Genomic DNA, 25,389 nt, shown 5'->3' with positions numbered 1-25,389 from the left:
TTAAAGATGAATGTTTTCTGATGACGGTCGCATGTAGTGTGCGCCGTGTCAGTTTGAATAAATGTGTTTTTTAGTCGATTGAAGTGAGATGGGGTGCCGTTTCGCTCGTGGCGGAGTTTCCGGCCTTCCCTCTTACACATTACACATACCGCTGTCATATCAACAACAAAAAAATCGAAAGTGATATTTTTTCTATATGCAAGCGCCTGTGGTCTCATAGTGTTGGTTTCGGCAGAGACGAAATAACATTTCCTTCCAGGACGATTCAGGCAAGAAGTCGTTTCTTTACAGAGAATGTCCTGTGTTGAACATGTTTCTAAATTCCTAAATGTTTTTCTGGCACACATAGAATAATGCACTAGAACATGAGAAGTCGTTAAGCCCTGGTTCGCTGTTCAGATGTATACATCTTTCGTGATCGTTATCCGGCTGGATTGGAGAAAACAAATTAGCGTCGATTATTTGACCATTGCCCCATTTGAAGTCATTAGCAGGACCGGCGTCATTATCATAACCTCCTATCCACCAAATACCTCCGGCTGAAACGAAAAATAATCAATGAACATCTTTTGTCAAATATTTCAACATTATTTTCAGTGCCAGCTTCTCAAATGTTGACTATAACTATAACTAAAGCTGTCAACTTAATTTATATTGATGTGAAAAATTCTTCAATAAGGTTCCTACGCAGTGATGATTTGTAAAGACATTTTAATGTTCCTCAGCTATAACAATATCTGGAGCGGGAATGATGATGGCGGACATGCTGGATATCCAGTTGCCATCTATCGACACTTTAAATATTTATTTTAAAATGAAGTATCATTTAATATTCTAATATATTAACCACGTACTAATATGCCAATAAATTTTGACGAAATATTTGTCAACAGAGATGATTTCATTCTGATAACTTTCCAATATGTTTGTTGTGTAGTTTTGAATAAATGACAAGAAATTCAATTAAAATCAAAATTGCTTTGAAATTGAATTCTTTGTATTATTAAAGCTTTTTGGGAAAGCATCATGTGGATAAACAATTCACAACTTCACTATTTATTATTCCTGAAGAAAATTTGTTTTTATAACTTTGTGAAAATTGTTATTAATCACATTTTAGTGCATTTCCAATGGTTTACAAGACATTTATTAACAAATCAATATGTATATTACATGGTCATTCTTAACTTGCCACATTTTTTCTTGATAATTTTCATTTTTAAAGAACATTTGTATTTTGTTTTTGAAATGTTATTGTACTCTCGAAAACAGCGAAATAGCCCTTGAAATAATCTTAACTTTACCATATACCTGCAAAGAGGTCCTTATGAACACCGGTTGTCGTAGCCTGCAATTTCTGTACTGTGTCCAGAATGAGGAGTTGTGCTGTTTCGGCAGAACACGCATCAGCTGCATCCTGCCATGTCTTAGTAACGGTGTACAGACGAATGCACACACGGAGGGCTGGGTCGTAGGTGTACCCGTCAAGACGGCAGGCGACTGACAAAAATGAAACATAAATATTAGCTTCCCAAAGAGCTTGAAGAGTTTCCAACAGCAGTATTTATCAGTAAGCTGATAGATAAGGTTTGAGATAGAGCTGTATGTTAAAGCTTGTGTAATTATGCCGACAATTTATTTATTAGAGATATAATTTGGGGTTAAGTGCGTCCACAAGCATCTTCGCTTCGTGGAGTGAAGCGCAATGAGAAGCCTTGACTAGCGAAGATGGCCCACGAGCGGACAACTGTTAACATTCTAGCTAGTGGTCAGTGGAGTTTCTCTGCATACACACACATATATAGATATCTGATTTTATCGATTTCCGACCATAACCCAACAACAGCAGAATTATGTCAAACAATCCTGTTTGAGTACTCGGATCTCTCTGATTTTATCAATCACATTTTTTTCACATGATTTTTCCATTGGTGTAGGAGAGTGGGAAAATGCACGACCAGACCGGGGTTCCAATCTGGGACCTCCGAACACTAGCCGGATGCTATACCAATTGAGCTACCTGCAGCTGGTCGCCGATGATCGACCCGGTCCTGTTTCGCTACATTCTTCCTTCTCTTTTTAAAGTATTCGATCCCGAACACCTAACAACTCACAACCGAAGTCCGAGTATCCCCTTGTCAAGTATTCACCTCACTTGAAACAAGGTTTGGTCAAAGGCACCAACTGTAAGTGGAGTGGAAACATGCACGGCCAGACTGGGGTTCGAACCCGGATTTATATATGGAGGCTTTCTTAAACGGTCCAATTTGAATTGAATGGTATGAAATTATCAATGAACGAAATTAAATACCGGTTTTTTAGGTAGAAATAAAAAATAATAAATAAGATGAAGTGTTAAATAAATGTTCAATAATAGGTACTGTCTATCTACAATGCTCTATTGCGACCTCAGGAAAATACTTCGTTTTGTTCAGGTAGACTACTTTTGAATTAACATAAATGGTCAGTATTGGAGTGAAAACATGAGAACAAAGCCATGGATTTGTATAGGTTCGAATGAGTGTACTGTACCACACAGAACTAAAATATATAACTAAAATATTGACATTTCTGTAGATATCATAAACGGAACATACGTCATCATAAAAGACAACTGGTTTTATTTGTTCCCAGAAAGGAAACAACAAAGGATTCCATTAGTTTATTTAATTTTGTCACCCTATTATCCTAAACTCTTAACAACACTAACAGCCGAATGTTTACCGTGTCATCATGCTTTGTAGTCTAGAAAACATCGCTCTAGATTGAAATGTAAGGGAACAACATTCCTCATGAGTTAACTTTTTCATTGAGTCAGTGTTGGAAATTCGTAATGTAATCATCATATTTCATAAAATCACATTAACATTCTCACCGTTGTCGCTCAAAATGATCCAAAACCCTTAAAAGACAAAACATTCGACCATGAAAACACTATAAAACACTATGAATACAACCCTTCACGTGAATCGATAAGCTGATTCCACACACAATACACTAGTTAAATATTAATACGTCTTCAGGTCATTTTATAGCAAGATTTAGCTCCCCTCGTCCGATATACCGTTGATACTTGTGTTATCATTATATAACAAGTGTAAACATTATATAACAAGTGTAAACATTATATAACAAGTGTAAACATTATATAACAAGTGTAAACATTATATAACAAGTGTAAACATTATATAACAAATGTAAACATTATATAACAAGTGTAAACATTATAACAAATTTATTACATTGTCCATTCATCCTATGTGACAATTCGGAAATTTGTTTCATTCTGTATCTTTTCGCTTTGTTCATCTCTTTCATTACATTTTGCATGAAATGGATTTGATATCATTAATTTCAGAAATCATCAGTCATTACTTAATTGATTTTAATTTTATCTTAAGTTTAATTTAAGTCCCCAGAAAACACGGAAGTCTTTTCAAAATACATAATAGGCTTTTTGCTCAATATCGCACTCCAAATGAATAACGTGTATAAGTGTTAAATTGAGCTTAATCTGCTGGGTTATTCTAATCTAGTTTTTCCGAATGTTCTTTCAAGCTGAAAATACTAGCACTTCAGTAAATTTGGTATATCTGTGAAAATAATTAAGTTTCATTTAATTTGTATTATTTTACCAATATCTTAAAGCACATCAACACTAAAAAACTTACATGTCCATATATTTGCATTTGCTTGGCTGACAGGGTTTTGCGAAAGTCCGTTGTACCCTCGGCACTCCTTTGTCGTTATCGCATAGGAAAACTCTACACAAGTCGTGGTGTGTAATTGACAGGCCTGTGCACAACTAATGGAGCCTGACGTCTGCTGGGAAAATACGACGCCGTCATTGTAGACAAAATTCGTTCCGGTAAATGTTTTCTTCCATTTTGAGTTTTCTATCGTGTTGCCAAATATAGCTTCAAAAAAATTTGAAAAGGCATTTCAATATTTCACATTGTCTTCTAAATTTTCGTACAGAGCACGATTTTTTCCTACGAAGTCGGTTTTGAGATAGCAAGAAATAGCATCCACCGTCACATGCCTAACTTAAACTCTTTACTTAAACAAAGAATGATAAAATGATATCGAAACCATAAATCAATCTCAATAATGATGAAACATAAATCTGCATGGTGACTCCATGCAATGTAAACTGATTATGGGTAATCTATATAGGAGAATAGGATTGATATTCAAACGCGTTTAGTATGTATCAAGGCGAACCGTGGGCCTTACTGTTGACATGAACTTTGTTAAGATGTTTGTAAATTTTGAAAAATGAATGTTTCATAGGGGACACAATTAGCTCATTTGTATTAAATGTATTGCACAAAATAGCTATGCCGTTTTGCTTACAAGTGCTTAGATCACACAAAAGCAGCATGTGTGTATAATATGGAAAACATTGATTATATTTTGATCTAATATAAATGGCGGTTGTGAATAGAATCATACACATATGACATATAAGAAGGCATTGTAAACATTCGAAATGCTCTTATTGGATACTATCAAGGACTCTAGACTTTGCATGAAGACTGTTTAAAAAATGCTTAACCACTGAGTTTGGGGTAAAGATGCACATTTCTAAAAAATGCCCCAAACTCACCATGCAGTTGAACATTTTGTCTTACACATGTCCTTCTTTCTATGATCAGAAGTCAGAAAAGTACGATATAGAAGCATTTTTATTGATTGAAATGCATCCCTTTATGCCATATTTGTGTAATATTATTCACAGCCGCCATTTGCATTTCAAAGTCAAAACAAAACAGGTGTTTTTAGGTACATAAAGTCAAATCCAGCCAAAGAAGTGCCCCTACCCTGTGTTATGAACACTTTTAAGCAAAACAGCATGACTATTTTTCGGGTTTGATTTTTTGTATGACTTAGAACTATTCCATACTACATCCTTACACAAGGAAACTCTGTAGTATATTACACGACTATTTTTTTTTCTTTTGACGAATTGTAATATTTCATGAAAATAATAACGTGACAGGTCAAATACGGCTAGATGACAGAATAAACGAGTTCAGATTACGCACAATAAAACTAAGGCAGGATGAAAATTTCGGGACCAAATTATCTGTTCGATTGAGATAAAGATCCGTTTAGAACAGAGTTCGGCATAGACAGAGTTCACTGTTAAATGTATCGTATAACATTACCTCCATTGTATGAGCATTATACATTTTATTGTTAATATCTGGGTGGCACTTTCGAGACCATGACTAATTTATTCAAACAGTTCAATAGGCAATAACTATATGACAAAAAAGGTAAATCATGTTCGCCGTTGTCCATTCGTGATAACATTGAAACAATCCCAATGTAATTAGATGCGACCTTTACACGTCATCCGATCGTTGATATACATTTTTTATTTATGATTTCATTGAATTGACAATGGAGAAGGTTTCTTTCGCGTGATAACCACGCATAAAAAAACAAATCAATACAAAGCCAAAGAAAACTGAAACTCTAATGAATAATTCTATTCTTTTAACAAAGAAATACTGATACACTATATGTAAGCAAATCAAAAATAGGTTAGCATGGTTTGCTTTTTTTAAAACTACATGTAGTACTATTTAATTTTCTATTTCTTAAAAATAAAAGTAGCAAGGGAGTAAAATTACGATAATTTCAAAACTGTGAATATATCTGCAGATTAGATCCAATCTTGACCTTAAAACGGATTTAATAATTTCATAGTAAGATGATAGATAATTGTGCTACGTTAACCTAGAAAGTCAATCGGCCATTATTAAGGACAAGAGGGTATGTATGTAAGTGGTAAACTTAATCGTGTTCGTTATATTAAAATGTTTCCTTTATCTTTATTGACAAATACGTAATGACAACAAACTGTTCGACACAAACAAAGACGTTTTGGTATGATTTAGAAGGGACAGACCACAGACTAGATTCAACACAACAGTATATGAATTAACACTACTAAAACCATCTATGTTTGATTTACATTGATAAAGTCGTTGTTGCTTGTTAATTTGAATCTTACAATTGACGTCATTTTAAAAACTTTACTTGATTACAATACACAGTCATTAAATGATGTCCTGGACAATTATAAAAGATTAATATCTTATATGGTGTTAATGCGACCACTTTCATGATGTACAGTTCATATGCTCTGGACAAATGGAAAAGTTAAATATCCTACCTGTTGTTAATGAGATTATTAAATGACGTACAGCGCTTATGCTATGGACTGTTTGAAAAGTCAAATATCGAACCTATTGTTAATGTGATCACTTTAATGATGTGCGATACATATGATCTGGACTATAACAAAAATTAGATATCTTACCTGTTCTTAATATGATCATTTTAATGATGTACCATACATATTCTGACTATTAGAAACGTTAAATTAATATCTTACCTGTTGCTAAAGTGACCACTTCAAGGAAGGTCCAGGTCGGTGATACTACTTTATTCCTTATGAGATACATCGAGGTCTCCAGACTAGAATTATAGCAAAAGGAATATATATAATTATGCTACTTTTATTCATCTATATATATTTTTCCCATTTGGAGGAATCAAGAACAAATAATAAACAAACTCCGAAATGATCCGACGAATATGTAAGATAACTACCATTACTGCAATTGTTTGTAAAGATAACTTACCACATGTATAAGTAAGGAGTTATTCGAAACAGTACGTTATCGGTTATCCCAACCAAATGTTAGGATTCACGCATTCTCCCTGTTTTGATCACGTGGTCAGTCAGGCAGTCACGTGATCCGACTGATAGTATTCGGTTTCGAATTGAATCCTTTGTAAATAGGCTACTAGGTATGTATGATGGAATATTTTGGATTGCAATGTCAATACAGTCCTTCTCAATACTTTTATGAATTAATCTATTCAATGTATTTTTATGCGTGCGTATATCGTTTTGATTGTGCTGTGTTTGACAGAAATAATGAAATATTTTCCAAGGTTTTATTTGGTAGCCTCTATTTGAACAATAGATGGTTCATTCAATATTTTTAATCAAACTAGTTTTTCAATAATACACTTTTTCATTATTCATATTCATTATTGTGATGTTCTATTAAAGTATTGACAATGAAACGTTTAGTGATGGTTTATCTATAATGTGTGACGAGATCATACGTACCGTGTAATAGCACTGCAGTATCAAAAACTGGTATTCTGTTAAAAGGACCTGGAAATTGTCTCTGAACAAGAAAACATTGACAGTTATATCGATGAATTCATCTTGTGCTCCACTTCTGCATCACTGTATATCATATCCTGGGACCTAATTAGTTACCAGAAACTTGGTATTTGTATAGAAGGATTTGGTATAACCAGATCCATTCTCGAATAGACAACGTATACGGAACTTGGTTTGTGTTTGTTATATATATAAAGATATCTGTAATTACCCAGGGTGCAATAAATTGTTCATGTATCAGTAAACATGTGACAATTGATTGTTCATGGATCAGTGGACATCTGGTATTATATTGTTCATGAATCAATTAACATCTGATAGCAGATTGTTCATACATCGTTTCAACAACTTATATTGTTTATAAAACAAATGGATTGATATCTATATATATCAGTATATATATAAAGAGTAATATATTTTAGAATGTAAAGACTGATGGAGACATTGAGAAAGCTGAATGGTAATGAATTGTAATGAATTATGTATACAGACATGCATGTATACCCACATGCTTAGATGACATACACACCCACTCAAACAACACATTCATATCAGATGTGTACTCGATAATTAGGTCACCATTACAACGTTTCTATTTATTTATGTTGTAGCGATATATAAGATATCAAACTACATAATAATAGATTAAAATCATGATATCATCACCCGGAGTTGATAGAGTCGAATTAGAATAACATATGCAGTCATGAATTTCATGAATTTCATGAATTTCATGAATTAAATACCCAGAATTAAAGACAATAGAACAAGTAAAAATAAATAAAAAAAATAAATCAAGAAATAATAAGAATTAAAAAGAATAATGATAATTATTTTCAGTAGGTGAACCACAGACACAAAATGGATTTGGGAAAAAAATGATCTATAAATTCACGTTGATTTATGTCAATTGTACAATTTCTTTATTGGCACAAAATATTTGTATTAATTTTCGTCAAGAGCTTCAGTTTTTAAAATATATCAGAAATAGCTTTAGTATGTTTAAGATTCATTTTGGAGGAACGTACAAAAAAAAAATGCAAGATTACAGACCAGGTCAGATATTGGTTCTTGACCTTAGGATATGGAATACGTTAAGGTGATGGAGGCTATGAATATATGTTAATGGTGATTAATACATGGTACAATGTTCATTATAAAAGACCCTGGTGCTGGACTCTGTCAAATGCTTTACTTACATCACAAAACACTTATCTTATATCCCTACCTTGATAAATATTTCCCATAATTAAATCATACACATGTATGATGATGTTAGTTGGTTAATTGAAGAGTCTCTAGGTTGTAATCCAGATTGGTGATCAATGATAATGAGATGTCTAATTACATAAAGACATACTTAGATAGATATTTCAATTAAGATGGATGTAATGGCAATCTGTCATTATTTGGATCATCAATATGACATTAACCTTTATACAGAGCTTTAACATTCGCAGACTTAAAAAGAAATTAATTAATCAAACAGAATTTTAAGTTGTAAAATTATAGACGGTAGCCGTTTTAAAATATTATTTTAGTAAGGACATTGCCAGGCCCAGAAAGCTTACTGTCTTTAATTAGCTGGACTTGATTAATTGTGTCTTGATCCGGTATTACAATTTTACCAAGTTTTGTATGGCTAAGGGAAGGGTATATCAGACCTGTGAATAGTGTTAGTATCATCAACAATGTTTTGTTATCATTTGCCCTATGTAATAAAAATCTAGTCTGCTTGAAAACAGTAAATGATACAAAGATGATAACGAAAACACAAATCAAACTCAAAATCGATAGATCGAGGATGGAATATAAACAAAAGTATATATTTATATGGAGACTCAAGCAAAACTACAAGGAGAAAAAGACCAGATACTTCGGAAGAGAAAGCGTCTTCTGCATTGACGACACCTGCAATAAAAAAAAAACGGGGTCAGTCTGGGTTAAGTCTCAATCTCAAATGATAGTCATGATGGTTACGATGGAACGATATCAAGTAAGTTTAACAAAGTTAAGACTTAAACAATATAAAAGACGCCCAAATGAACTGCATTGTCCACACGTTAATAAATGGTACGGTATTTGGTAGATATATACAATAGCACTGCGATAAAAACGATTATCTAATTATAAAAGACGTCAAAACGATGAAAAATGATTGTATATCTTATTTAATCAGGGTTTTCATAAAAAAACAACAATAAAAGATACAATCCCAATATCATATCAAACAGATATTTCGGCTTTTCACTCTAATATTGAATAATTACTGTGTAATATATTTGGCGACCTTTTACCTCATCCTGCAATCTGCGAAATCGTGAGACCCTACACTTTGAACAACAACCATTAATCAGTGTAAGAGACCAACCAACCAACTGGTTTTTTTCCATAGACTTCAGAAGCCGGGCCATTCAGCTTAAATTTTTTCAGGGTAGCCATTTTGAAAATGAGTGAAAATAAGTGCCTCTTTTTAGATCGCGATGCATTTTACAGATCAATAAGCAAGAGACGCCTACCGGTAAATGATGATTTCTGATTTCGCAGTATATACAAGAAGTGATATACGGCTGAGTGACAAATAGTTATGTAGCGGGGGATGTTCCTGTTTGTATGTTGTCAGGGTAAGCTGACTAGTCAAGCTTGTCTCTATGTTGTGTATTGTGTTTGTGTACCTGTCATTGTGACCCTTGTTGACTCCATTCACTGTATGTGTTGATGTTTTTGTCGTGTAGTCGACGCTTGCTTTCTCGTGAGAATCCTTCTTACCTGTGTACTTCTGTGAGTCCTGTGTTGTGATTGGTTGTTTAGTTTCGTATTGTGTGATAAATTCAGGGTTTTACTTGTAGACTGGGCAATCTGACGGATTGAGTTCCTGCGTGCTGTCACTTTCTCTTCTCAGGTATTTATAGTTAGGTTAGGTTTTAGGTATATAAAGTTAGGAGTACTAGTGGGCCTAGCCCGAGTTTCCTCTGGCCCTGACACCATATCTGGTGTAGCCCGAGTTTCCTCTGGCCCTGACACCATGTCTGGTGTAGCCCGAGTTTCCTCTGGCCCTGACACCATATCTGGTGTAGCCCGAGTTTCCTCTGGCCCTGACACCATATCTGGTGTAGCCCGAGTTTCCTCCGGCCCTGACACCATATCTGGTGTAGCCCGAGTTGCTTCTGGCCCTGACACCATATCTGGTGTAGCCCGAGTTGCCTCTGGCCCTGACACCATGTCTGGTGTAGCCCGAGTTTCCTCTGGCCCTGACACCATGTCTGGTGTAGCCCGAGTTTCCTCTGGCCCTGACACCATGTCTGGTGTAGCCCGAGTTTCCTCTGGCCCTGACACCATGTCTGGTGTAGCCCGAGATTCCTCTGGCCCTGACACCATGTCTGGTGTAGCCCGAGTTTTCTCTGGCCCAGAAAACTCGGGCTACACCAGACATGGTGTCAGGGCCAGAGGAAACTCGGGCTATAGTTTCGTAGGTATTGTCGGGTATGGGGGTCGATATATGTAGAATTTAGTATTATTTGTTGGCTAGGCCTAGGCTGATTGTCTCTGTTCATGTGTTATTTGTTGTAAATACTTATGTTATTTATAATAAATTGTTAACTGTTATTCAAGTGTCTGTTCTTCCTCTCCCCAACAAACAAGTACATATACCCAATCGAACCTGGGTTGCATCGGTACACAGGGGCGAGTCGGGTGCTGTTTACATACATAAACTGGGCCCAACACGCTCCTGTTACAGTTACTTGGTTTGGTGTGTAATTAAAGTCTGTTGACAATTGAGTGGGTCCCTGCCTAACGCCTTTATAGTGCTATTTAGCTGAATGTTACACATGGGGAGGCTACAATCCAACTCGACCATTAACAGTATGAACTAGCACTGGCTGCAAATTGTATCGCTAGAAGTCAAACAAGTATCAACAATTGATATAAAGTTTACGCCCTCTTTGTTTGCCTACAATTTGGACTTATGCAATAACTATGTAATAATTAACTGCAACAGGTTGACAACGATAGTTACCTGAAATTCCATTATACTTGGTCCCTAAGGCAATTTGATAAGGTTCCGTTCTATAATGCCTCACATACTTTAATACGTCGCTAATAATTACTACCTAACGTAAATAGAAGGAGCTGTATGAACGCTTCCGATTTATTCAATACTCATCCAAGTTAATAAATTACATATTATATTATGATCAATATACATCTCACAAGCAACACGGCAAGAATGACTTGATGCCGAACCAGCAGGGGCGGGGTTTCCAGTAATGCTAACTTCCCATAGAGGTCGGCCTAAAGATTTTTTGTTTTTGTTTTTGCACTTAAAGACCGCTCGGCGATAAATTGCTTTGTACCATTAAAGTTGATTCCCTTGGCTATACAGTAAACTAAATCAATCGATGATCCGCTTGCCTAATTAACTAATTACGTAACTAAATTAATTTACTAACTTAAGAACTCAGATTGTCAAAAAACAGATAAAAATAATTGTTTATTTTAATGTATTAGGAAAGTTTGAATTATAAACTAAAAACCAAATAATTACATGTAAAACATTAAGTATACTGCTGATAAAATTTCTTTTTATGTGTTTTGTGAAAAAAAAAAAAATATTTTGTGAAAAAAAAATGACATTTTGAATTTCATATTCAGTCCATTCAAAATTACTTAGCGCATAGAGAGCTTTATCATTAACCCTAATCCTGCCCAAGGATCAAAACTTAATCATTTGTGCAAAGTGTTAATTGTTTGCTCTGATGTGTGTCACCCCGATGACTGTGTTGAACGATAGTATAACATATCAGCATGTCACACTCTCATTTTAAACCTTAATATTTCAATTTCTACTCATGTTGGACTCAATGAAACTACCAAACTTAATATGTTTCATTTGCTCATAAATTTGATCAGATTAACACCGATCAGTGCGTATGAATACCTAGACAAAAACCTTCCGCGGAACGATTTCACTTTTTCTATATTGTTTATAAACATGGAATAATTATTAAAATTATCAAATTTATAATGTATTCTTGTATTTTATGAAAGACCAGATATGCTAAATACTTCTATTTTGACAAAATAATGCTGTTTTTTATTCTAAAATGGCGGACTATTTTACTCGACCGACAAGACATGCACAATCCGGAACTCCTCGGGCTTTTCCGAATTTGGACTTGCACAAGCTTCGAGACATTAATATATAGACAGACTTTTTAATTCGAAAAAAAAAAGAATTGAAATATAAGGATTGAATCTTGATTTGGTCGAGTTCATGGGGTCATGAATTGAGTTGCCTCTTGAGACAAATTCAACATGAACTGCTTCGTTAAACCTTAAATGCCTACATGTGCGTACGCGCGAACCATATGAATTGTTCGTTGTCAACTTCAGGCATACTACCGTATACACAGTCAAACTGAGGTACAATCCTTAAATGTATGACGGTAAAGATTTGGAATTGACGTCTCGCAAATACTTTCACGCTAGCATTTTTCTCGAAATCAATACTGCATTGATTTTGAAGACAAGTAGAATTGTACAAAACGAATGATATAATGCCCTCATTTGAGTTGTCCTTTAGAATTTATTTCAGTGTGTTTTAATAAAGTTAAATCGCTTTTACATAAATATCGATCTATCTACATTTGACACAATCTAGCAAAAGTATCTTATCTATGAGAGCTTCACATATTAAATATGTATTTTTCCATTAATACATGTATACTTTGATGTTGATGACACGTTGATAGGTACACATGGAACGTCGGAATTATGAATTATTAAATAATTCAATATCATCAGGAAATTGGCAAAGGCGTATATAAACGTTTATATCAATATTGTAACACATGGGTTATCAGGCTTCATACAAACATCATAAAAAATTAAAATCTTCGTTAAATTTCAACATAAGTCCATACTAATCATCCAGGCGCAGTACGTACCGTGTTGATATCTAAATAGCGTCGTACCTTTTCATGTTTAATATTTTACTACGTAAAAAAAATGAATCTCGCATTAAGATATGATTTTAGCGATAGACACAATTAGGGTCAAATGAAAAATTGATCTATCAAAGATATAGCCAAGGTCTTATAAGTCGGTGTCAATGTGGTACCGACAGTGCGAATCATGTTTGGACGGGTATTCAGGATATACTAACATTTTAGGTCTTAAACGGAAGAGTGTTAAGGAGATATCAACATCCAAAGTCATGTGAGAACAAATGAAAAGACGAAACCAACAGTCAAGGTAATATTAGGACTGGTGTAGATGTGACAAAGAGAGGAATACAAAGGATTGAAATTGTTTGTTTGTTTTGTTTGTTTTTGTTTAACGTCATATTAACAGTCAGGGCCATTTAAGGACGTGCCAGGTTTTGGAGGTGGTGGAAAGCCGGAGTAACCGGAGAAAAACCACCGACAGTCAGTACCTGGCAACTGTAGGTTTCGAACTCGCAACCCAGAGGTGGAGGGCTAGTGATAAAGTGTCGGGACACCTTAATCACTCGGCCACCGCGGCCCCCAAAGGGTTGAAAGAACGGAATGTCAGCAATAAAACCCCTATATACATGTAGTTACATGATACAAGAGCGGGAATCAACGTTGATAACGCATCGCCTTATGAAAATGCGTATATAATTCAATGTTATCTCACATTTCATTAAGCATCAACTGAAAACCAGAATACAATCAAATAACTGATTTGATGTAGGGAAGAATAACGCTTTATAAAGATTTTAACAAATAATTATGAACAGGGAGCCATTACAATCAACAATGCAGACAAATAGGACATAGTCAGACAATATCAACACCTACTAGCAAACAGAACAACAGAAATGATACTTACTTTGGTATAGACGGCAAACCAGTGATCAACGTATCCTGGCCAAAATGTAGATCAAAACCTCATTTCGTTATGATAACACAAATGGACGTCAGGCCCCGTTTCATCAACCTTCCTAAATTATAGAAATCTCTTAACTTAAAATTGTTCATATGAAAGCATTTTTGTATTTGTAAGGAAAATATCTTAGTTAAGTAACTCTTCTTAAATGCTGTGATGTTTTTTCTATGGAAAATGTCCTTAAGTTAAGGGATGTTGATGAATCTGGGGCCAGAAAAGATTTTTGATTGCCTATTTTCGACTTTATGTTCAACAGCGTAATACTAATAATTACCATTATAAACCAATGAAGCTAACTTAGGTTTCAAAACGGGACATTGTGTTAGTGACAGCAGGTATAGGATTGCCTGGAATTACAGTCTAATTACAATCATAATTAGTTTAAATCAAGTTAATCTATGATTTATAATTGTATCCGTTCGTGCTGGAAAGGGAGACCATATGTAGATTCAGAATGTTTCTATAATAAATGTAAAACCCAATTATAGAAACGCATTGTGAACTGACTACCAATACAATACCAATACAAGCACAATTCAATATCTGAAAATTAAACGTCGTCCGAGTTATTTCTAGTATATAATTAAGTAACTCGATGGAACAACAGCGTGATATTGAATATTATTTGTGATTTCATGATATTGTTTCGCGCTTTTGTTGTAAGAATATTAAATAGACTGATTCTAAGTATCATGGTTTCAATCATTTTAATATATTTTCAGGTAAATAGAATAATACAATTGGATATCAAAGTGAGTCTTCATTACCTAAAACTCCAAAACGGTCGGCGGAGTAAAATCCTCTATACCTTTTCTAAGAAATTTCATTTCCCACGACTTTCACGTGTAGTCAATAGCGTCACCGACGATTCAAAGAACAAAGCAGCTGTATTGTATGTCCACCGCCTACGTAAAGTATTACTTAATTGACGTGTTAGGGCAACTGTGTGTTTTATGTGACCCTTTGAAGACAACAACGAACATTTTATTCTTCCAAAAAGTTAGTTAGAGATTGTTTCGCTCCGAACGTTTAAGCGGGTTTATATGTTGCCCTGCAGGTAGGGCGTAAGAATTGTACCTGCTGACCCCATTGCATGATCGTAAAAGGCGACTAAACTTGGGATCTTATCTTTTCTCTTCTTAACAACTTTCTTCCTAATGTCTCCCTTGACAATGCCTCACTTTTGGCCTTTAGTTGAGCGCTCGCCCCTGTGAGGAAGGCTTTGGGTTCTGTCCCCTGGCCGAGACATACCAGAGTCTTTAAAAATGGTAGTTGCTACTCCTGCTTAGCGCTCAGCATATTAGGAGTGGGACGACTGGTTCGCCCGTTGTCAGTATAATGTGACCGGGTGGGGTGTGCTGTTGGATGTCTTCGGCAGTATGCTTCAGTGAGGTAGCACTTTAAATCGGCAAAAGTTCCGGCCTATCACAAGGAGACTTAACACGAACATATCACAGCCTCCCGAAACACACATACGCACTCACCACACATGCATGTCGCTCGCAGGGGAGGCCGTCCTTAAATGACCTTAGCTGTTTATAGGACGTTAAACTAAATAAACCGAATAAACCGGGTTTATATGGAGATATTCCAACATACGGACATGGTTGAATGAAGTAAGACACTAAAAACTATGCATTACATTTAGATAATAGACACGTAGTGCAACATTTAAATTCAAACGAACCTTCTCGACATGCACAAATGCATTCTCCGATACAATTTTAAAGAATTTACACCACTACCCACACAATTCAATTAAATGTTTTATTACATTATTGTTTTATTAGTGAAAAATATTACATTTTCTGATATTTTCACTAGTGAAATTCATTACCAATCAGAACAATGCTTACAAACGCCATTTTTATCATAATGATCTAAATATATAATACGAATGCTTTTAAAAATGAAAATTTTTATCTGATTTTAACTTTAAAAATAAAAAACGATAGTATATTGTTTGGCCCTAAATGACCCTAGTTATCGATGGGCCGTAAAACATAAACAAACAAACAAACAAACAAACGCCAATGGGGAAATTCAGATTTGCATATAGTGCTCCGTCAAGTTTTATGACGTCATAATGCAAGATCAAATACATAACGTCACGATTTGGCGTACATTTGTAAGCCGTTGACAGGGGACCGCAGTGAATTCTGAGAGAGATTGATCTGTCTCCGTATATTTTGCTTTGAAATGTAATAAACAGAATATCTACCAGTATATCTCTTGTGGCTATTATTTTGATATCTTTCATTCGTACTACGCACTCGAGAGAAAAAAAATCTAAATATTATCCACACTCGTGAAATATATATTTGGTACTACTGAAAACACTGTTAGATAACCTGTATATATAAATCACGTATTAATACACAAACACATGCCCTTCTAACTTCTATTAATGATTTAATGAACGATAGATTCGTCAAACTAGTGCGATAATAAAACCGACAGAAATTGATTTTAATTCATTCACAGTGATGTGGACAAGACTTTACAAAACCTTTGAATTCGATTTCATACGTGGTTTATTTCTATTTTTCCATATTGAGAAGTAAAATCGAAAAAAAAAGAATAACAGCTTATCAAAATATCCGATTTTAAAGAGGCATGGTTTTATTATAGAGAATTCTAATAGTGTTAGAATTCATCAACGAAATAAAGATAAAACTGTATATAATAAAATCAGTCACGTCAAAACGGCCAACATTGAGAGTTAGAAGGCATTCAAATGTATTGACTTCGAAAACGATACATACTGCATTAGTAGAAATCAAGCCACTTTATCTCCAGGTAGAATGACTAAGCTGATAGACGACTGATATGATATATGCTTTTAGAACACTTTTCATGAAAAGACAGGGATACCTTTTTTTTATCGAAAAGACAGCAAAATAAAGACATGCATTGTGTAGGTGGACAAATTATTCACATAATGAAAATATGAGTTAGAAGGGACAACAACATTTGATTAAACGCCAAATGCCTTTGTATGCTGAAAATAATGTTTGAATAATTAAGTATTGATGATTAAAAAATTTCAAAAAAATTAAATGTTCACTCACCTGTGAAGTACGGTCAATGGAGCGTGAAAGACATTATCTCATATATCCAAACTGATTAACACACAATAACACTTTTATGTAATTTGATGTGATTGTGTTTTGTTTATGATTTGTCAGGTATGAATAACCAAACTAGTACTCGAGAACCAGTACCGCTAAATGCAGAGAAAGAAGACATGGTCACATGATCATTGGACTATTTGCGGAATCCTTAATTCCAAAACGTAACACAAATCCTTCGAAGAGCTAACGGTAACATACAGCATCGCCGTATGGATGATGTTTACAAAATAGCAGCACACAGAGTGTGCTACTTGTAGGTAGAGTAATTCTAGTAAAACAGTCAGTGGTGGTACACGGTTTTATATCGGAAAAACAAGATAGATGTCCAGACTAAACAGCGTAGATTGGAACTGAGGCGGACGTTGAGACAGACAGGTGTGGATTGACTGAGCGCACGTATAGAATAAAGAGATGGTCTCTATGCTGCAATCATAGCGACGCAAAACAGAAATCACGGACTAGCAGAGCATGTCTGCTAACATCCAATATTAACGGGTTATCTACGTTTGATCGTGTTACATGACGACCCGAGCGTTTCAGCATTGTTTCTAGCCAAGTATGACATTACCAACATCTGCTTATCTTTGTTCGGAAATCCAGTCTCTCAGATCCATATTTTAAAAGGACGTTTTTTTAAACATCAGGAAGCTATATGTATTCATACGTTTATCATCATCAGTTCATAATAAAAAAAAATTCATTATTTAACGCGAAAGATCAATTCTTCTAATGACAACATTTACCGAAAACTGAAAACAAAACAGCAAAATCAATGAGGCGACATTGAGGGAAACTATCACCAAGGTTGATCGAAATAACAAGCAAGGTTTCAGAACTTATGTAAATCGTATTTAGGAAATCAATGGCTTCAGCGGAAAAAAAAAATCCTATTACATATTTACAATTTCCATAAAATTAGAAAAGATAAAAAGTGGAACAATGTTGACCATCTTTAGTCAAAGTCGTTAGGGGATGGCAGACCACATAAGCAGCACGTTCAGCAAACACTGACGTGATCACAGATATTGAAATATATTTCATGCAAAGTACTAGATCTTAGAGTCGAAATGTATTGTACAAAAGAAGTACAGGTGACTGAATGAATCTTTATATATCTAAGTGAGTCTCATAATCTATAAGACGTGTTATAAAATTTAAAAGTATATTAAAAATTTCAAATTTTCTTCTGTTACTTTTTGAATTTAAAAATAAGCACAAACATTATCTAAAGAAAGTTCAAAATAGGAAACTCTACGTCATAGCACCAATTAGCATTATCGTTCGTAAAAGTGTTAACAATGCTTGCGCGCTGCAGGAAATGAAGACATTACAGGGAATACCCAACCCAAATCAAAGTTGATGAAAAAGGAACCATATATATATATATATATATATAGGAAGAATAGGTATTTGTGTAAATGATACAGTTTTGAAATTATGTACAAACCAGTTTAAACTGTCGGGTCAATCGTGTTGGGTAGTTTGGTACATACATATATTCGTCACAGGGGACTCTGGGACCGGGAACGGGTGTCGAATTTTGGATGGCGTAGGGTTTTTCCTTCAGAGTAGATATTTTATTCTATTTTGTTTACCACGATATACCCCCAACGATTTAGCACACACCACCGTATACATTATAACAATACCGCGTGAGTACATTAAAATGTAAGCTTAACCTACGTTATTTGATGTATACAATAGAACTGCATTTGTTGTTATTTACTTATGTGTCTGTATTGTCAGATTAAGCATGGGACAAAGAAAGGCTCAGTTATTACACTGTATAAGTAAACATTAACTTATCACCAATAATAGACTTTTGATAAGGTCGATAAATAGATTTATTAACCCAGAAAACTAGTAACCGTAAACGAAGTCCAAGGTTGATATTGTCATGGTTAATAGAACCATGTATTAGCCGAAATCAGATGGCAATAACACTTTTATTATGAACGTTCTGTTTTGATTTTTAATATTTATGCAATGAATGCGATTAACACTTGTAAATGTAGTGATTGGTACTGATTTTTGAAACATTTGTAAATATTTCCTGATAGCTTTAAACTCCACACAATTAAAAGTAAACATATTATGCACGAATTAAAAACGCACGATTATGTACCAGTACCTTGTTAGGAAGGGGACTCCCCAACCACTTGATACTGGTACTATTGTTGTTTAAATTTAGTTATAATAAATATAATATCCGGAATGAATGAATGAATGAATGAATGAATGAATGAATGAATAAATGAATGAATGAATGAAGTATGACGAGTGAGAGCCCTCTTGTATGAGGACATTTTTGTAACTGTTTGTGTTTCTAAAGAATAAAATTTATTGAAAAAACTGAAACTGAAAAAAGAAGTAAACTAATGCATTAAAATACATTTTAATTCTAATAAACAAAATGATTGCTTGTCATGTTTCAATTGCTTTCAAGATATTTGACACTGTTGGACATTACCAATGGGGAAATTATTCATAATAAATCTATTTTTAGAAACACCCAGTCAACCAGCATTTGTACCAACTTATTTTGCACGGTTGGTCAATATGATCTTTCATCAGGAATCACATTACACTTCTTTAGCCAACTAAAAAGTGTAGAAAATATGATGTTATAATAATATACACTGCTAGCTTTTTGATAAGATCGATACATTTTTTTAACCTGAAAAATGTGTGTATGTAAATGCGGAATATGAACAGGGTGATGGATCAAATTGCAAAATGGTGTCCTGAAGAAGGAATTGGCGAATATTTTCACGGATTATTGAGTTTTGGATGTAACAATTTGTATTGAGTGACACGGTAGGTTCAGTGATTGTTTCTTGATGAGAGTTGTATGTGGTCTGCGCCGTATCAGACTGAATAAAAGTGTTTTTGTTAAATGAAGTTAGGTGGGTGACGTTTCGCTCGTTTTATATAAAGGAGGAATTTTGTATTGACCGACACCGCCATGTTTAAAAAGGTATGTCAACTCAGCCATGGTCTATACCTGGGAGTCTCTTCCGTGAAGAATAATTATTAAGATGCTATCTTATAGTGAGTATAGCTTTAGAGTGGGATAATTAATGTATAGACTGTAAGTACATATATTGTTATCAAGGTTTAACCATAGGTAAATAAATATTCAAATCTTTCTTTCCGATATAAAATCAGTGCGGAATGCGCATCATAGTAATAAGAGTTCGCATTTGACACAATAACTTCAGTTATTAAATCGGCCGACCTATATCTAACACACCAACTTAACAACTGTTATAGCCAATTTGGGCAATATGGCTTTATCAACTTCGTCTTCGACCTTTCTTTCTCAGGCCAGTAAACTCATCTATGTAAAAACAGTTTTTATTGCGTGATATCATTATAGAATAAATTGATAGTTTATTCTACATTCGAAAGCATATGGTGAAATACAGGTGGAGGTCTAGATTTCTTCCTGGCACACGTAAAATAATTGAGCAGTACATGTGAGATCATTAATCCCGACAGGTGAGAGGTTGAGATTTATACATCTTTCGTGTTGGTTATCCGGCTGGGATGAAGTGAACCAGAGATTACTGTTAACGTCAATACTTGCATCATTGCTCCATCGAAAGTCATTAGCGGGGCCGTCATCATAATCATAACCTCCTAACCACCAATGATGTGATTCTGTAACAAAAAAAATGTGTGAGTAAAATATCTTTGTCAAACATTTCAACATTACATTTTCACTGACGCTTCCTGAGATACATTTTGATGAATCAGCATCAAGAGAGATTTTTTCACCGTTATTCAATTTTGATGTACCATTTTATTATATATATATATATTTAAAAATAAAAATAAAAAAAAAAAATAAAAAAAATAAAGAAATAAATAAAAACAAATTAACTTTGCCATTTACCTGCAAAGCGTTCCTTATGAACACCAGTTTTTGTGGCCTGCACTTTCTCCACGGTGTCAAGTATGAGGAGATACGCACTGTCGTTTGAACAAGCCTCCACAGCCTTGTCCCAGATCAAAGCAGTAGTGTACAGATGAATGCATACACCAAAAATCGGATCGTATGTATACCCGTCTAGACGGCAGACGCCCGGAAACACTGTAAATAAATAAATAAATAAAATTTAAAAACAAACAAAAAACAAAAAACTGAAACAACAACAGCAAAAAACAAACAAAAGAAAAACAAAAAAAAAAAGATTAAAAAAAAAAAGATTAAAAAAAACAACAGGCAAAACTGATAAAAATATTCATGAACAAACTCTTGTTTGTAGTTTTAATGTCGCATCTACAATATTATAAACCGATAACTATAGCAATTTTTTTGACAAAGCAAATAGTGGCGAATTATGTCAATTTCGATTCCGCTTCATTATTTCCTGACCGTGTCCTAGACCTTTGTTGTCACTAACTCCATTAATATACATATTTCACTCTTTACTGAGATGTATTTACGGGGCATCTAAACAGAAAATCCAGTCAAAACAGTAATATTTCACAAGCCTTTAAATCCTTCTACAATGCAATCAACAGAAGTAACTCGATCAACTTTTAGTATGTATCATGGCAACGATGTGCCTTACTGTTGACATGCAGTTTCTCAAGCTGTTTATAAATTTCAACAAAACATGAGAAAAATGTGTATTGCAGAGGGACCCAATAAGCTCATTTGCATCACATATATTGCACAAAAAAGTCATGCCGTTTTGCTTACAATTGTCTAAAGCATACAACAAGAACATTAGTTTGACCATATTTGACTTTATCTTTATACAAACTGATTCTATATTGACATTGAAATGCAAAAAAAAAAAAAAAAAATTGAAATTGAAATGGCGGATGTGAATAAAATCATAGGAATATCGCATATAAGAAGGCATTTCAAACATCACAAATGTTCTTATTGGAACCCAAGCTCAACAGTTTAACAATTGGTCTGAACTTACTATGATCGGAACTCTTTAAAGTATCATATACGCGCATTTTATTGTTCGAAATGCCTCCCTTTCTTAAATATTTGTGTAATGTACGTGTTGATACGTACATAAAGTCAAACCACGTCAAACAAATGTTCTTATCGTGTGCCGTAGACACTTGTGTGCATAAAAGCATGGCTTTTTGTCAGTTTGATTATTTATGTGACTCGGAATAATCCTTTCCTACATCTTACCACAAAGAAGAATATGTTAGCATCGACAGCAAATAATTGGTGATTTAAAGAAACTTCATGTTCCAACAAACAATTTGGTATGTTACATTACTATTTTTGTACTTCATATTTATTCGTTTTTTGAAATTCAACATTATTTTCCTATATAGATGACCCTTAACGCAAACACTCGTCAGTATATGTTTTATGAAACTTTGCGATGGATTTTTTTATATCGATCGCAAGAGTAGATTGCATTATCAATGTATCTTGCTTTGCTAGCATAGCTTTCCAAGATGTTTTAATTGACAGCAGTTGTTTACATGATAATTTTGGTTTGGTTAATTTTGTTTAACGTCTTATTCACAGCCATGGTAATTTAATGACGTGCCAGGTTTTGGAGTTGGAGGAAAGCCGGAGTACCCGGAGAAAAACCACCGACCTACGGTCAGTACCTGGCAACTGCTCCCACATGGGTTTCGAACTCGCAACCCAGAGGTGGAGTAGTGATAAGGTGTCAGGGACACCTTAACCACTCGGCCACCGCGGCCCTTGTACATGATGAGGACTATAACGTTAGAGTAGCAAGGAGTCGTAAAACTAATATAGTCTGATATTTAGATAATGATTTTAGAAATCAATTGATGGACTAGTCAAGTAAGTATATTTATTTTGTATCTATAAAGCTCCGTTCTATAGACTATTAATACAAATATATATAAATGAGGAGGCGGAACAAACAAGTTTTATATGTTTTCACTAGGGAAACATCAAACGGTGCAATAAGCTTTATTTATTATTGACATCCTTCAATTGTAAGCAACATTAAAAGCCAGATAACTACAATATCATCAGGTGTTGGTCTAGAATACTATACTTTCAATTGAAATCTAAAGGAACGGGTTTCTTTATCATTTAATGTTTTCGATCGTGGTACACGTAGACCATAGGAATTGATTTAGAACATGTGTTAGCGAACGGTTAGCGCCTTCTGTGATTAGGCCGAGTCAGGCTTAGTAATATTCTCAAAATGATAACTAAAAATGTAAGATTGAAACCAACAGGCATAACAGTGAGTATCATACAAGTCCGATATCATGGAAATAGAAGGTTAAGATATGTGACGACCATTTGATTTTCCCAAATACATCGAGACCAGACTGCCTGGCACCATGATGTCTACCATCAACCTTCATCTTTCGGAATTCCGTATTGTTAGCTTCACCACCATAAGTCTAAATATTTCCCAGAAATCATGATAATAGAAACTTGGCGTTGAAGTCTTTGAATAGTATCCAAATGATTCACGTAAACTACGTAAGAAGAGGAAGCAGGGATGTTGCTATATATCAATGGAAAATTAAAGCTTTGGGGAATTGGATTCATCACACATATCATATAGCTCCGTTATAAGTTGCCCCTGCTGGTTATTTGTCAGCAAAGTTTAAGTAAGGGGCACAAGTTGATTAGCATTTAGCATCTTTTATTTCATATATCATTTATTTACATGACTATGTTTTCATTTAGTAATAGCGTAATTTTGTTATTTTCTTTAATTGAAATCATTTTTTTTTATTTCTTTAATGCTTATTTATTTATTCATTCATTCATTGTATAATAATTTGTTTGCATATTCTTGAACATCCTGGCAAAGAAATCCTCATAGAAGGGGGCTCTTTACATAATATGCATTAATTGTAATTATTGAGCAGAAAACGAGAAAAAAAACTTGCTCTTTAAAAAACCCTTATCAAGTTTTGTTAATTTTGTACAAAAATAACTTGTGACATTTATGGTAAAAATGTATTATTATATAGCCATTTTTTATAATATCGCTCAAAATAGAATAACTTACACTTCCACATTTTTGTGCTTGCGTGGGTTACAGGGTGTTGCGAGAGTCCGTCGTACCCTCGGCACTCCTTTGCCGGTATCGTATAGGTAAACGCTACGCAGGTCATATTGTGTAATTGGCATATTTGTGCACAACTGATGGCTCCTGACGTCTGCTTGGTAAATACAACGCCATCATTATAGATTAGATTTTCTGAGGTTAAATCTCTCTCCCACTTAGAATTTTCTATCGTGTTCCCGTGTATCGCTACAAAAACAAATTGAAAAGAAATTTCAATATTTCATATTGTCTTTTTACTTTCGGAAGTTTTCGGGATTGGGATAGCAAAACTGAGCAACTATCGACGCATGCCCAACTTAAACTTCTATCAAATTTCACAAAAACAGCACAAAAATACCGACATAATAATGAAACCGCGATTCTAAATCGATTTAACGAGGGTATAGTATAAACAAACTATATATCTACACGACAATATGACGTCATATGATGTTAAACAGGGCGCCATTTTACAGAAAAAAAACTGCATTCTATTCAGCGACGTATATACACAACAGCTGATGACTTAAGTTCTTCGGGATAATCCAAATGATAAAAATATCGATTTACAATATAGTTAAGTTGTCTCACATCTGCTGAAGAGTGGTCCTGGAGAGAGTGACTGGCATAGTTAAAGAAATCAGCTCAAACGTCAGAATATTGAATGTTAGAATACCATGTCATCCATGTACAGACAACAATTATACTATCGTAGTTATGATGACTGATTAGGGCCACCTCGTAATCTTGCAACCTCGCAATCTCGACCTAAAGTCGAAGTCGCGATATCGCGAGAAGAGGCGCTAAGCTAGGTCGCGAGGTTCTCGATCTCGTTTAAAGAGATAGTTATTTGCACATGCGTACAGAAATAAGCGTCTTATTGAAAACCTAGCGACGAAGTCTTGTATTTTTGTTATTTTTCGGCATAGCCGTATAATATTCTTTTGGCCCCGGATATGACGCGATAGATGGCGTTACTGGTCAAGATGAACAATGTGATTGATCAAATTAGCGGTAAATGCAAAATGCAGATGTGCAGTTAAAAGCGAAACAATGTTAGGATTGAATGCAAGCTGAATAAGTGGAT

The 25,389-nt window shown here is 34.6% G+C and overlaps 1 protein-coding gene across 1 annotated transcript; it reads right to left on the bottom strand.

Moving 5' to 3' along the window:
- Nucleotides 1-289: 289 nt before the first annotated feature.
- On the bottom strand, nucleotides 290-24,273 carry LOC117344756. Its single transcript, XM_033907584.1, has 6 exons — nucleotides 24,264-24,273; nucleotides 21,161-21,358; nucleotides 20,848-20,925; nucleotides 3,672-3,917; nucleotides 1,312-1,500; nucleotides 290-539 (listed from the first exon to the last, which is right to left on the bottom strand). Exons 1-6 carry the CDS (start codon nucleotides 24,271-24,273, stop codon nucleotides 325-327), a joined length of 936 nt encoding a protein of 311 aa, XP_033763475.1. The 3' UTR covers nucleotides 290-324.
- Nucleotides 24,274-25,389: the final 1,116 nt, after the last annotated feature.

The sequence above is a fragment of the Pecten maximus genome, chromosome 16 (assembly GCF_902652985.1).
Source record: "Pecten maximus chromosome 16, xPecMax1.1, whole genome shotgun sequence".
NCBI classification, from domain to species: Eukaryota; Metazoa; Mollusca; class Bivalvia; order Pectinida; family Pectinidae; genus Pecten; species Pecten maximus.
Note: the sequence above shows the minus strand (reverse complement) of the source record. Positions and strands in the feature narration are given on the sequence as shown.

Bases quoted from the DNA above. Each gene is read 5' to 3' on its own strand.
- LOC117344756 (XM_033907584.1), bottom strand. The intron at 20,926-21,160 runs GTAAATGGCAAA...TTTTTGTTACAG, and splicing joins TCATAAGGAACGCTTTGCAG to AATCACATCATTGGTGGTTA. The intron at 1,501-3,671 runs GTAAGTTTTTTA...CATTTTTGTCAG, and splicing joins AAATGCAAATATATGGACAT to TCGCCTGCCGTCTTGACGGG.